At 39.6% G+C, this 13,046-nt stretch overlaps 3 protein-coding genes across 4 annotated transcripts; 1 reads left to right on the top strand and 2 right to left on the bottom strand.

Annotated features, from left to right (window-relative positions):
* Window positions 1–1,973: 1,973 nt before the first annotated feature.
* On the bottom strand, window positions 1,974–4,627 carry LOC108452791 (lysine-specific histone demethylase 1 homolog 1). The gene has a single exon (XM_017750581.2). The coding sequence runs from the start codon at window positions 4,547–4,549 to the stop codon at window positions 2,213–2,215; it is 2,337 nt and encodes a 778-aa protein (XP_017606070.1). The 5' UTR covers window positions 4,550–4,627; the 3' UTR covers window positions 1,974–2,212.
* A 195-nt stretch (window positions 4,628–4,822) lies between these two features.
* Window positions 4,823–8,071, top strand: LOC108482949 (ATP-dependent zinc metalloprotease FTSH, chloroplastic). The gene is given in 6 exon segments (XM_017786064.2): window positions 4,823–5,972; window positions 5,975–6,333; window positions 6,633–6,879; window positions 6,961–7,144; window positions 7,339–7,510; window positions 7,629–8,071. Coding segments are annotated over 6 exon segments (2,097 nt in total). The 5' UTR covers window positions 4,823–5,059; the 3' UTR covers window positions 7,851–8,071.
* A 104-nt stretch (window positions 8,072–8,175) lies between these two features.
* LOC108452795 (serine/threonine-protein kinase BSK1-like) lies at window positions 8,176–12,528 on the bottom strand. 2 transcript variants are annotated; one of them, XM_017750586.2, is made up of 10 exons: window positions 11,782–12,528; window positions 11,545–11,680; window positions 11,071–11,204; window positions 10,861–10,966; window positions 10,246–10,331; window positions 9,585–9,773; window positions 9,254–9,418; window positions 9,058–9,171; window positions 8,860–8,928; window positions 8,584–8,704 (listed from the first exon to the last, which is right to left on the bottom strand). In XM_017750586.2, exons 1-9 carry the CDS (start codon window positions 12,142–12,144, stop codon window positions 8,893–8,895), a joined length of 1,329 nt encoding a protein of 442 aa, XP_017606075.1. In that variant the 5' UTR covers window positions 12,145–12,528; the 3' UTR covers window positions 8,584–8,704; window positions 8,860–8,892. The 2 variants fall into 2 exon arrangements, with proteins under 2 accessions (XP_017606074.1, XP_017606075.1); XM_017750585.2 differs by lacking the exon at window positions 8,860–8,928 and having other exon boundaries at window positions 8,176–8,704; window positions 11,782–12,526.
* Between the last annotated feature and the right edge of the window lie 518 nt (window positions 12,529–13,046).

Below are 13,046 nucleotides of genomic sequence, written 5' to 3'. Positions count from 1 at the left end.
ATAACTATTGAAATTCAGAATTTCCACATAAAACTCTAACTTCAAACTCTTTTACAATTTAGGTCCCAAACATTCACTTTCTATTCAATTCTTTCAATAAAATCAGCATATAAACAATTTAAAGCTCTAATTCTATGTCAAATCATCATATACTTCCAGCACATATTCATAGAAACTTTCAATTTCTTTCATAGAATCAAGAACTAATGAATTCAACAAATGGACCTAGTTGTAAAAGTCATAAAAACACAAAAAATTCAAGAAATAATCAAGAATTGAACTTACTTGCAGTAAAAATATGAAAAACCAGCTTAAGGTAACTCTTCCATGGTGTTTTTTCTGATGAGAATGCAGAAAAATAAAGAGAAATCTAGATAATTCCACTTTAGTCCTAGCTTTATTAAGTAAATTTTGCAATTTTCTAATTTTGCCCTTATTTTCTTGGTGATTTCATGCTCTTGCCGTCCAGCCCAAATAGACCTTGGGTCTATTTTCCTTTTAAACCCTCTTTCTTTTATCATTTAAGCTATTTAATCATTTCCCACAATTTTGCATTTGATACAATTTAGTCCTTTTTGTTCAATTAGCTATCAGTACTTTAAAATTTCTTGACAAAACTTTAATACTAACTTATTAACACTCCATAAATATTTATAAAAATATTTACGGCTCGATTTAAAATTCCCGAGGTCTCGATACCTCGTTTTCAATTCTAATTATTTTAAAATATATATATATATATATATATATATATATTTGTACATTTCACTAATTCAAAATTTTTCCTAACTTCACATTTAACTTATACCCACTAAATTAATAATATTTCCTACTCATTTGTCGGATTTAGTGATCTCGAATCACTGTTCCGACACCACTGAAAATTAGGCTGTTACAGAAGGGATCGCGAGCCCTGCAAAGGATCCCTGCTCATAACTGGCAGGTACGAGGTTCGCTGAGGGAGTCAATCCTAGGATCAAAAAGGACCGCGTGCTCCACTGGCACGCGTCTAATAAGCCAAGGGATGCCCAAATAATGTCAGCACCAGGGACAAGGAATGCCAGTACCATCAGCCCAAAGGCCAAGACAAAACAATGGGCCCTATTGGGAGCTGTAATAGTAGCAGTAGGAACATGTAGAAATAAATCTTATATTTCACCTAATACGATGCGAGAAAACATTACTCAACAAGCCTCAATGGCACTTTTCTTGAGTGGGAGAATGTGCCTCACTAGAACTTAAATTTTTATTGGGGCTTGAGGCTTCTAGTGGTATGATTGTTGGAATCGGATAGAATAGTTGGACCAAGAATTAGTATACCGGTCTCAATAATTAAGCCAACTGTTTGGAATCGATTGAAATTGGCTAAAAACCAATTAAACTTGCTTTTTTTTTAATAAATTCTATTTTTAATTATATGTATATAATTTATATAATTTTAATATAAATATATTATTTTTAGATCAAATATAAATATATTATTTAATACATGATTTTGATACCTTCTTTATATATTTACATTTTTTGAAGTTTTATATACTCATTTTTAATATTATGTCCTTAATGATTTTTTTTTTTTACTTTTTTGTACTTTTACTCTTTTTTTCTTAACTCAAACGTAGATCTCATCACAAAATTTGATTTGACCTCTATAATATTCAATCTAATTACTAACTAATTTCACCACTATCAAAATTCAACTCTAAAACCATATATGAAGTGTTATCTAGGGCGTTCTTGATGTTGGGCCCAGCATTGTTTGAAAAGTCATATGTCCTTCGTGATGCTTGAATTCCTCTTCAAATGTTGTAACCAAAAGCAAAAATTAGCAGTTAGCCTGAAGATACATTTTAACTGGAATGTTGTTTTCCCTCCAAAATTCAGATCCTAGAGTGGTATGCGCCACTGCCACACACAACATTTGAATGATTTCCCAACAGGGTACACAAGATTAAATGGCAATAGGGTCCCACTTTCCTTCCATAATACTGGAAACAAACAAGAATTTCATTCAATAAATAATTCAACAACAAGAATAGCTGCACATTGATGAGAGAAGGCAATTAAATGAGTCATTTCGATATTCCTATGAATGTCCACAACTATTTCAATCAATCCAAGGAAAAAACAAGACATGTCCACTACTCAACAGCATCTTCGTATTGCTTGAATTGATGGTGAGGTAACTAGTATTAGCCTTTGTCGCTTGCATTTAGGTTGGTTTAGCTGCTTTGATGCGTGATATCAGCAACTCCGCAACATTTGATAACCCTTTACCACCAACCAACTTCACCCCAAAGTCACGATGCAACGAATTCATCCTGTTCCCATCTCCATTCATTTCACTTAACTGAATGGCTTGCTTCTTCGTAATCAAGCCATAAAGACACAAGTGACTCGAGTTTAATTTATCCCCATGGAATTTGACCCTTATAAATGCATGCGATCCAACATCATTAGAATGGGGATCAAACAAAGCTGAGAAGCTCCCGAATGTCAGGTCAGGGTTCTCGAACAACTTATTCAAAGTATCACATTTCTCCAAGTCGTTAATAACTTTGTCAGATAGAATCAATGACCTCCTCCTGGCCACTCTAAGCATGTTAGCGGCCTCTCTCATGCCACTTAAAAAGGCTCCATGCATTGTGGCAGGATACTGCTTATTAGTTGCCTCACCTGCAAAGAAGACTCTCCCATCTCCAACACTCTCAGCTAGAATATCATAATCATCGCCGGATGAACCAATAGCAACATGAGAGTAGGATCCATACGTGAAGCGATCCTTTCCCCACCGGGTACAAACAGCCTGGACAGGATCTGGTACAACAATCCCTTTTGGATGAAAAATGCCTCGCAATATGTTTAAAACCCTTTTCACAGACTCAACAGGAGACATCAGTTCAAACTTGATTGCTGCATCTCCGGCAACTAGAGCAACAAGGAGTGGACCACCTGACACAGAAGAATAGCTATAAAACAAAAAGAACTCGCCTCTCATACTTGGGTCTTCTGTCAGATGGCCAAAAGTATCAATCTCTCCGCCCCAAAAATTGTATGGAAACAACATAGCAACCTTATTCAGCAACCCAAATCCCAGTCTCTGAATGGCATCCTTCTTTCTTTGCGGAAGCTCAGGAACAAATTCTATCGATCCCTTCTTGAGAACTCCTAATGGAACAGTGCAAAGAGCCATATCCCCACAAAACTCCTGCCCACCGGCGTAAACCCTAACACCATCGATACCATACCTGATACTCTGCACAGTCCTCCCATAGAAAATGGGAAGGTCCTCCGCAAGTGCTCGAACAAACCTCTCATTGCCACCGGGTATGAAACAGTGATCGCCGCCCATCTCATATGGATCATCTTGATCCCAATAGGCCATAGACAAATTAGCCATCAAAGAAGCATTAGCATATTCAAGGTTAGCAAGATGCCAATTCAACAACATGCTCTCCTGTGAATCCTCAGCAACCTTGTAAACACTCCTAAAGGCTTCTAATGCTGTCCCTAATGGAACATCAACTGATTTAACTTCCTCAATCATAGAATGCCTAAGTTTACAAACCCTATCCAATAGCTGATTAAATGAAACCTCTATCCTAGAATCAACATCAGCATCTACGGCCTTTCCATCTGGCAAATACAAAGGACAAATATCTCGCACCTTATGAAGCGGTAATCCCATTTGCCTTGCAAGAACCCCAAGTGGATTTCCATTTATTCCCGTGAGAACACTCCCACCAAGATCCGCTGCAGCCACCACCCCATCACCTTTCATCTTCCTTGTCTTTACGCGCCCTCCAGGGCGCGTCCTACCTTCCAAGATGACAACTTTAAACCCCATGGAAACTAATTGCCTCGCCGCGACCAAACCGGAAAGACCCGCACCTACAATCACCACATTGGCTCTTTCTACACCATCAAAAGACTTCAATTTCGCTTCTTTAACAGCCGGGGCTAAACCGAAATTAATGTAACCGTGTTCGAGAAGGAAATTGTATGCTGCGTTCACTAGGTTCTTGTGCTCAGCTCGGATTGATTCGAGGGCGTGCTCGAGCGTCAGCCAGACGGATACATTGGATCTCCAGCGAGCCAGAATGTGATTTCTTACAACGATGTAGTTGGCTTGCTCTTGGCCTCCGATTCTGGACACCACGTTGGCTTCGATTTCTTCTTCGGTAAGAGAATCAACAGGGAAACCAACGGAAATCGCGATTAAAGCTTCGGTGTCCATTTCTCTAGCTAGGCCCGATATTCTAGGGCGCCGGTTCTTGGAGAAGGATGGATTGGCGATGAGTTCTGTAAAGAAACGCTTTCTGCGGCGGCGCTTGCGTGCAGGTGGACCAGGCTCGGCGGGGTTCGAATTAGTGTTTTGGGGTTGCTCGTCGGGGACGGGATCGGAGGATTCATCTTGGGTATCGGAAATGGGTGGGTCGAGTGTCGTACTGGGGATTTCTTGATCGTCGGGATTGGTGTTTTCCGGTGAAGAGTCGTCGTCGGAAAGGACATCGTTAGGGTTCTCGGAAGTATCTTGGGGAGGCTCCATATTCGGGGTTTTTCAAGTTATTGGGTTTATCACGAGATTACGGTGAAATTGTGAAATCCAAAAAAAAAAGGATTTTATTTTTAATTGTGCGTTTATTTTCTGCCCATGAAATGAGGTGACATTGGGCCAACTTAATTGATTTGTTAAGCCCACGAACACTTAAATTTCATTACTCATTTTGGACCAGAAATGGTTTTTATTAATTGGGCTATTTTTGTAAAGCCCATAGAATTAGAACTGTTTTGGGTGCTGGAGTACTTTAATTCTGTGGTTCTTCGTTTAGCACGAAGTCTTAATTTCTCCCTAAGATTTGAATTGGTTTTATGAGCTCCAAAATGAAGCATACACACACAGGGGCTAGAAGATATATTTGGTGGATAATAGGATGAACACGTGGCGCAAAACCTGCAACATCAAAATCAAAACCCCAATGAACCAACAACCTCGGCAGCCATAGTACATATAACTCACAGTTCAGACTCAGTTCTCCATCCCTGCCCAAAGGTATCAATGGCTAACTCATTCCTTTCATCAAACTTTTTCGGAACCCAACTCTTACTCTCTCCTCCAACTCCAAAAACTACAAGAAAGTTGCAAGTAACTCAGTCCATCCTCAACAACAAACCCAACTCAAACCATACCTTTAGAGCCCTCCAATCTCATGCCACTTTAGCTGCCTTATACTTCTCTTCCGTTACGCCGCAAGCACTAGCGGTGGATAACGCTCCGCCCACTCCACCGCCTGTGATCGAAGCCCAGCCAACCAATCCAAGCCCTTTGAACCAGTCACCCTTCTCTCAAGACCTGCTCTTAACTGCTCCCAAGCCTCAATCTCAATCCTCTGACCTTCCCGAAGGCAGCCAATGGAGGTACAGTGAGTTCTTGAACGCAGTCAAGAAGGGGAAAGTGGAGAGAGTCAGGTTCAGCAAAGACGGTTCCTTCCTCCAACTCTCCGCCGTTGATGGTCGTCGAGCCTCTGTGATTGTCCCCAATGACCCCGATCTCATCGACATTTTAGCCATGAATGGTGTCGATATTTCGGTGTCCGAGGGTGAATCCGGTAATGGGCTTTTCAACTTTATTGGGAATTTGCTTTTCCCTTTTCTTGCATTTGCCGGATTGTTCTTTCTCTTCCGTCGGGCTCAAGGTGGGCCAGGTGGCCCCGGTGGGCTCGGCGGACCCATGGATTTTGGACGCTCCAAATCCAAGTTCCAAGAAGTGCCAGAGACTGGAGTTACCTTTGCTGACGTAGCTGGAGCTGACCAGGCAAAGTTGGAACTCCAAGAAGTTGTCGATTTCTTGAAGAACCCAGACAAGTACACAGCTTTAGGAGCTAAAATCCCGAAAGGTTGTTTATTAGTTGGCCCTCCTGGTACCGGAAAGACTCTATTGGCGAGAGCCGTGGCAGGGGAAGCCGGGGTGCCCTTTTCTCATGCGCAGCTTCGGAGTTTGTGGAGTTGTTCGTTGGAGTAGGCGCGTCCAGGGTAAGGGATTTGTTCGAAAAGGCAAAATCCAAAGCGCCTTGCATTGTATTCATAGATGAGATCGATGCTGTTGGGAGACAGAGAGGAGCTGGGCTTGGAGGAGGAAATGATGAAAGAGAGCAGACAATCAACCAGTTGCTGACTGAGATGGATGGATTTTCGGGGAATTCCGGTGTCATTGTTTTGGCAGCAACTAACAGGCCCGATGTTCTTGATGCGGCTTTATTGAGGCCCGGTAGGTTTGACCGACAGGTTACAGTTGATAGGCCTGATGTTGCTGGGAGAGTGAAAATTCTTCAGGTGAGTCCTTTAGAAACTCATTTGCTTCCATATTTTCAGTGTAGATATGTAGTTGGCATAGCCAATTTGAGTGAATGAATGCGCTATTCTGTTTATCTTAATGGAGTCCCACTTCTGATTTTGTAAGAGTCTCCATGAATTGCTCATCATTCAAAATCTATGTTATCATGCATTAGAATTTTATAGTAAATATTTGTCGGTAGCTTGCAAATGCATTGAATCTATCCAAATCAAGCTGTTGTCCTTGACTTCTTTGTTGAGTTGCTCACCTTAGATCCTTTCGTTGACTCTTTTTGTAGGTGCATTCCAGAGGAAAGGCACTTGCAAAGGACGTGGATTTTGAAAAGATTGCAAGGAGAACCCCGGGTTTCACTGGAGCTGATTTGCAGAACCTGATGAATGAAGCGGCCATTCTTGCAGCCAGGCGTGACCTCAAGGAAATAAGCAAAGATGAAATATCAGATGCCCTAGAGAGGATCATTGCTGGACCAGAGAAGAAAAATGCTGTGGTCTCCGATGAGAAGAAGAAATTGGTTGCCTATCATGGTAGCATTTGCTCCCTGGGTTTTGCCTTGTCTATAGTCTGATCCTAGGTATTTGACTTTTTGTATGCACTCAAATTCACAGAGGCTGGCCATGCTTTAGTTGGTGCACTCATGCCTGAATATGATCCTGTGGCAAAGATTTCTATCATTCCTCGTGGTCAAGCTGGTGGCCTTACCTTTTTTGCTCCAAGTGAGGAGAGGCTTGAATCTGGTCTCTACAGCCGAAGTTACCTACAGAACCAGATGGCAGTTGCACTCGGTGGAAGGTTAGTTTCTCAAGTTTTATCTTAGTACTCATGAACAATTGGTGCGAGTATGCCCAACCATCTTAATCCTTGTTAGCTGCTGGATTGGAAATGATCATCAGATAAAATTCATTTGAATGTAAGGACAAGAATTTTAGTTTTAATGTCTGCCACCAAACCTTATTCAAGGAACTTTGGTCTCGTTAATTGCGCAGGATTGCGGAAGAAGTAATTTTTGGTGAGGAAAATGTGACAACAGGAGCATCAAATGACTTTATGCAAGTCTCACGAGTGGCAAGGCAGATGGTTGAAAGATTTGGGTTCAGCAAAAAGATTGGACAAGTTGCCATTGGTGGACCTGGTGGAAATCCTTTCTTAGGACAACAGGTGATGGATGCTCTTTCAGTACTAGCAATATTGTTTTGATACCTGGAACAACATCCTGTTATCGCTGCTTCTTTTTCTGTTCTTAATACATAATCTGACTTTCAAAATCCCATTGTAGATGTCTTCTCAAAAAGACTACTCAATGGCAACTGCTGACGTGGTGGATGCTGAGGTAAGGGATCTAGTAGAGACAGCGTATTCAAGGGCAAAGCAGATAATCACAACCCACATTGACATTCTCCACAAGCTTGCTCAACTTCTAATGGAGAAGGAAACTGTTGATGGAGAAGAGTTTATGAGCCTCTTCATTGATGGAAAAGCTGAGCTATATGTTTCTTAGATTAAAGATTGCACCTTTTTTGCTTTAGTCTCTATTGAGTCTTTTGTGCTAGTACTAGTATCAATTCAAATCCCATACCTTTTTCTTCTGTAATTAAACAAAATCGATGAGGCTGGCTGCAGTAGTTGCACACAATGTATCTATTATTGAATTTAGTGAACAATAAGAAAGGAAAAGACAATGACAGGGTTCATATTAATAACAATGACCCTTGACAGGAATCAGAATGGAATAATTGCACCCTTGAGAGGGTTAATTTGCACTTCAGTTCGCTTGTTTTTAATTTGTTTTTCTAGGCAACATTTCTATGGGATGAAAATGAGACTTTCATGAGCAAGCAAAATCAATTATTTCATTAAGATAACAGCAAAGGAAAAAAAGAAGAGGTGATATCGGTGCCTAACAAAAGTTCCAGTGCCAAAAACAATTGCCTCCCCTACCTACCTCCGTGGATAAATAGAACATGCCATATTTGGACGAAAACCACAATTCCAACTCTCCACTATACATGAATCTCACATGTTTGATTACAACCACCACCATAATAGTTGATCTCAGCACCACCAAATAGAATATTACAGAGCCACAAACTTGAACTCTCAAGATCCTTTCCCACCCCGTTGCTTTTTCTCTTCTAGAGCAGCAGCTTCATTCAACATATCAGCAGCATCCTTGTGCATGTCTAGCTTGGCAAGGGCAACAGCCTGCATATAAAATGCTGTCGACCAGTCTGGGTAGACACATTGTGCTTGCATTGCATCTCGGAGTGCAGCATCTGGTTGATCACACAGAAGATGACATAGACTTCTCCGTGCATACACAGTTGGAGAAACCATGGTTCCAACATCTATGAACTGCAAACAAAATGGGATCAAGTTAACCAGCCATTATTGCATAAAAACGCTTGTTTACTCCTTTGGTTAATTATCTATATGCAGAATGCTATCCATATAGCTTATCCATGAAGCATAAGAAGCAATAAGGGTCTCAAAATTTCCAATTTGCTTACTATATTTCATTGCTTGGCTCAGTATCAAAACCCTCATTCATCTATTGAGCCAAAATCCCCAGGGTACAACTGATACGATACCAGAATCAACATTAAGTTAATGAATTAGATCGGTAAGGTCTAAAGTTCTTTTGGGACCATATAATTGCTGTGCATAAATTTCATCTATTCATTCCAAGCGCGAGATGGAAGGTGTACCTGAGAATAACACTCTATAGCGGTTTTAAAATCTTTGTCACGAAATGCTACATCTCCACACTTTCTTGCCTCCAACATATCTCTCATTTGTTGGGTCCACTCTTGGAAGGATAGCTGAAACCAGTCCATATCAAATGGGATTTAGCACCACATGATAGATAGGCATCCACAAATCAATATTTCACAACCCAATTACCTCATTTGTTCCTTCATCATCTTTATAATGTGTCATTACCAAAATTTGATGAATAGCAGTCAGATCCATCCTCGAACAGGCATCACCCATTGGAGACAGAGGGTGCTGAGGAGTAGGAGGCCCTTCCTCATGTTTGGGAATTCCCAACATCACATAAGATGGAACCTGCAAATGAAGACTCAAGATCTTCAGAGTCTGGAAAAATCCAAATTATCTCTTTCATAAGAACATAACTGCAAATGCAAACAAGATTTCCTTGCATGGGCACATCCCATGAAGGAAAATGAGGCACTTTAGAGAAAGGGTGAAAAGAGTATGAAAGACAGTTCACATCAGATTTATTTTGCAGTGGGGCAAGTGTAGCCACAAGATCTTTCGTATTTGGCCGCTCCCTTGGTTCATATTGCAAACATCGTGAGGCAAGATCAAAGACCACTGTCGCCTCTTCAGTTGAAAAGTTTCCCTCTAGATGAGAATCCATCAAAAGAAGAATGTTTTTTCCCCGAATCATATCAAGGGCCTGCATGCATACAAACAAAATATGAAAAATTAAAATTTTATGAAGTATACTCCTAAAATTACAACTTTGGATTAATAAGGAGGTAGAAGTAACGACGGGAAAAAATCAGGTGGCAACAGAACTAATATTTTCACCCTTATTTTTCCTGAAGAATCTTCATATATAAATCAGGTGAAAGACATTAAGTCTAAGAGTTGAATGATTTATTATCTCAAAACAAAGCCAAATGTGCCTATAGCTTTAATCTTAACATCCATGAGAATCAAAGTTCGTTCGGACCCAAACATCCAACACTTTCAAATAAGAACCATGTTCTAGATGACTATTCAATTTTTCTCTTGGCTATTCCGCCCTAGGTTTAGCCACCACAACAGTATGCAGCTGTGATGATGGAATCACTTCATTATGCATGTCCATTGTAATATTGTATCTCTCCAAGCTAAGAAGGAATACTAAAAGGACAATTACTTACATGACTTGGGGGAATGTGCTTTCCACTGAGAAGATCCAAAAGGACGGTTCCAAAGCTGAATATTACACTTTCAGGAGTGACCCTTCCTACAACATAGACATTAGTTAGTCAATCAAATCAGAATCAATCATTCGAACCAGGAATGACTCCCAGACAACTAATCATGGTAAAATTATCAGTACTAGAAACTTCAGACTTTAAATATTCAATTTTTATGAGAGACTTGGTTCAGTTTCTCTTTCAAAAATTCTACTAATTTCACAGCTCAGAATTACAGATGCTCAATGCAATATGATTATCTATATATATTGGAGATGGAGAGAACTTTTACTGTCCATTAGTGGTCTAACAACTCCAGCATCACACTCTCCCCACCTATCCCCCATATTTGCTAAAAAGGAAGTGATAGCAAGAATTATGACAGAGAGCACTCAATTACAACAGGTATTTGCAGAAAGTCTATTTCTGTAATGAATGATAACACAAATCTAAACATTTTAAAACATTGACTAAACGACTAAAGTTTAGACTTATACAATGCAATGGAAGAATGTTTTCATTTTTTACACTGAGAGCAGAAAAAATAAATAATAACAAAAGAGTTAAAGCAGTTACCATTTCTTAGATACTCAGGAGGTGTATATGCAAGATTGGTACTATAGCTTTTTCCATCCCTACTGTTTTTCATCAAGCCAAAACACGAAAGTCGAGGATCACCATTCTGCCAAAACCAATATCAAGATTACTGATTCACTCTATTAAAGATCATAAAAATACCCATACCTAAAAAAAGAAGAAAAAAAACAAAGATATTTGTTGCAACACCTCATCAAAGAGAACCCTATATGCATTCAAATCATGGTACAATGGACGACCTTCACTACTACAATAATCTAATGCTTCAGCTATAAATAAAGCAACTCGCAACCGCATGGCCCACTCGATAGTCTGGTTCTCCCCTGTCAAACAATTAAATAACTGAAATTATCCCCAAGCCAAAAAATGAAAGCATCAAAAAAAGGAAAGAGTAGACCAAGAATTATGTCTACATTGGACAATAATATATGGCCAAAAATATGACGTCATTTGCTTTACTTGAAAAAAAAAAAGAGTTACGATAATATTATGCAGGATCTAACTGATTGAGATTTAATTAGGTGGAAACAAATTTAATGAGAACAATCAATAAACACCCAACAACAGATCAGAAGAGGAATGATGGGCACTTAAATTGAATAAACTTTAATTTGTTCTCTTCTTTTTTCAGGAAAAAAAATGGTAACTACAGTTGCAACATACAATGAAATAAATGCTTTGCGAGGGTATCATTGGGCATGTATTCAGCAACAAGCAATCTCTCGTCACCGTCACAGCAATAGCCAATCAAATTGGCCAATCTCTTATGTCGCAGCTTTCCAACACCCCAAGCTTCATCCTTTAAGGAAAACCCCAGAAACAAAAAATGAAGAAATGAATCCCTACAAATTCGAAATAATTCAATAAGTTGGTGAAAAAGAAGGTGCAGGGGGAACGTACGGCGAATTGTTTGGGATCGGGCCAGGCTAATTTAGCGAACTTTTTTATGGCGATCCAACGGCGATTAGTATCGTTTTGGAGGCGCCCTTTGTAGACCACATTGGGAGCCTTTTCGCCACTTTCGGAAACAATGAAATCGGAGCTAAAGTTGTTGGTGGCAGCCTTAAGCTCAGCTAGAGAGAACTCCGAGAAATGAGGAACGCCACCGGCGGCAGCGCCAAGTGAATCTGTTCCGTAGGAGGGTTGAGCAGGACCGTTACTTGCCTGAGGTAGACGGCTGCTGCTGTTGTTGTTGTTGCCGTTGTGATTGATTTTGTGGTCCGAGTCGTGTCCTCTAAGAAAGGAAGACCCGCAGCAGCCCATAACTCGGGGTGGGTGAGAGCTGAGTTGACTCGAACTATTAATAAAGAACCATAAGGATTCCTCTTCTTCTCCTTCTTCTTCTTCGTTCTTTAAGAAATATAATGAAGAGGGGAGAGAGAAGTAGAAGCTCAGGGTTTTTGGGAGATATGAAGGAAAAGGAGGGTGTGACCTGAGTTAAAACAGAGATCTAAATACAGAGAAGCTGCCGCAGCTTTCTCATTTCCTTTCTTTCTTAGTTTCTACTGTCCCTTTCTGCACTGAAAAAAAAAAACACCTTTGTCCCTCTCTCCGTGTTTTGTTTTTTCTACTACTACTATTCGAATTGTCCTTTTTACGTGCTTGAAGGGGTGGGGAGGTGTCTGTTTGTCCTTAACGTCTCTTTTTTAAAATTCTAATTATATATTTCTTTTAATCCTGAATCTATCGACAATGCTAAATCATCCCACATCTCCCTTTATGTTGTTCCATCAAAAATCCATGTTTAATGGCTACTTTCATTTTCACTAACCAACACTTTCGATTATGTCACGTTTATAATAATAAATACTCTCCTAATATTTTTAAAACTATTTTTATGCTAAATTATTAATTTTTTATTTAGCCTTTTAAAGATTTTTTTAAATTTAAGAAAATATGACATTTTTAGAGTGCATATGAAAGTACGTTTAGATAAATATGTATAAAACTAAAATGGCCTATTTGAAAAGCACACTATATTCTCTAAAAACAGCCTATTTTTTTAAATTTAAAAAAAAAATAAACAAGGTCGAATAAAAAAATAACATGTAAGACTAATTTAACACTATTTTTAATGTGAATTAGCGTTTTTCCGATTCCAATTAGTAGATGCATAATCACAAACCGCGTGCGTGGCTTGGAAACGCCTGCCCCCCAATTCTCAA

This window comes from Gossypium arboreum, chromosome 5 (genome assembly GCF_025698485.1).
Source record: "Gossypium arboreum isolate Shixiya-1 chromosome 5, ASM2569848v2, whole genome shotgun sequence".
Lineage (NCBI taxonomy): Eukaryota > Viridiplantae > Streptophyta > Magnoliopsida > Malvales > Malvaceae > Gossypium > Gossypium arboreum.
Note: the sequence above shows the minus strand (reverse complement) of the source record. Positions and strands in the feature narration are given on the sequence as shown.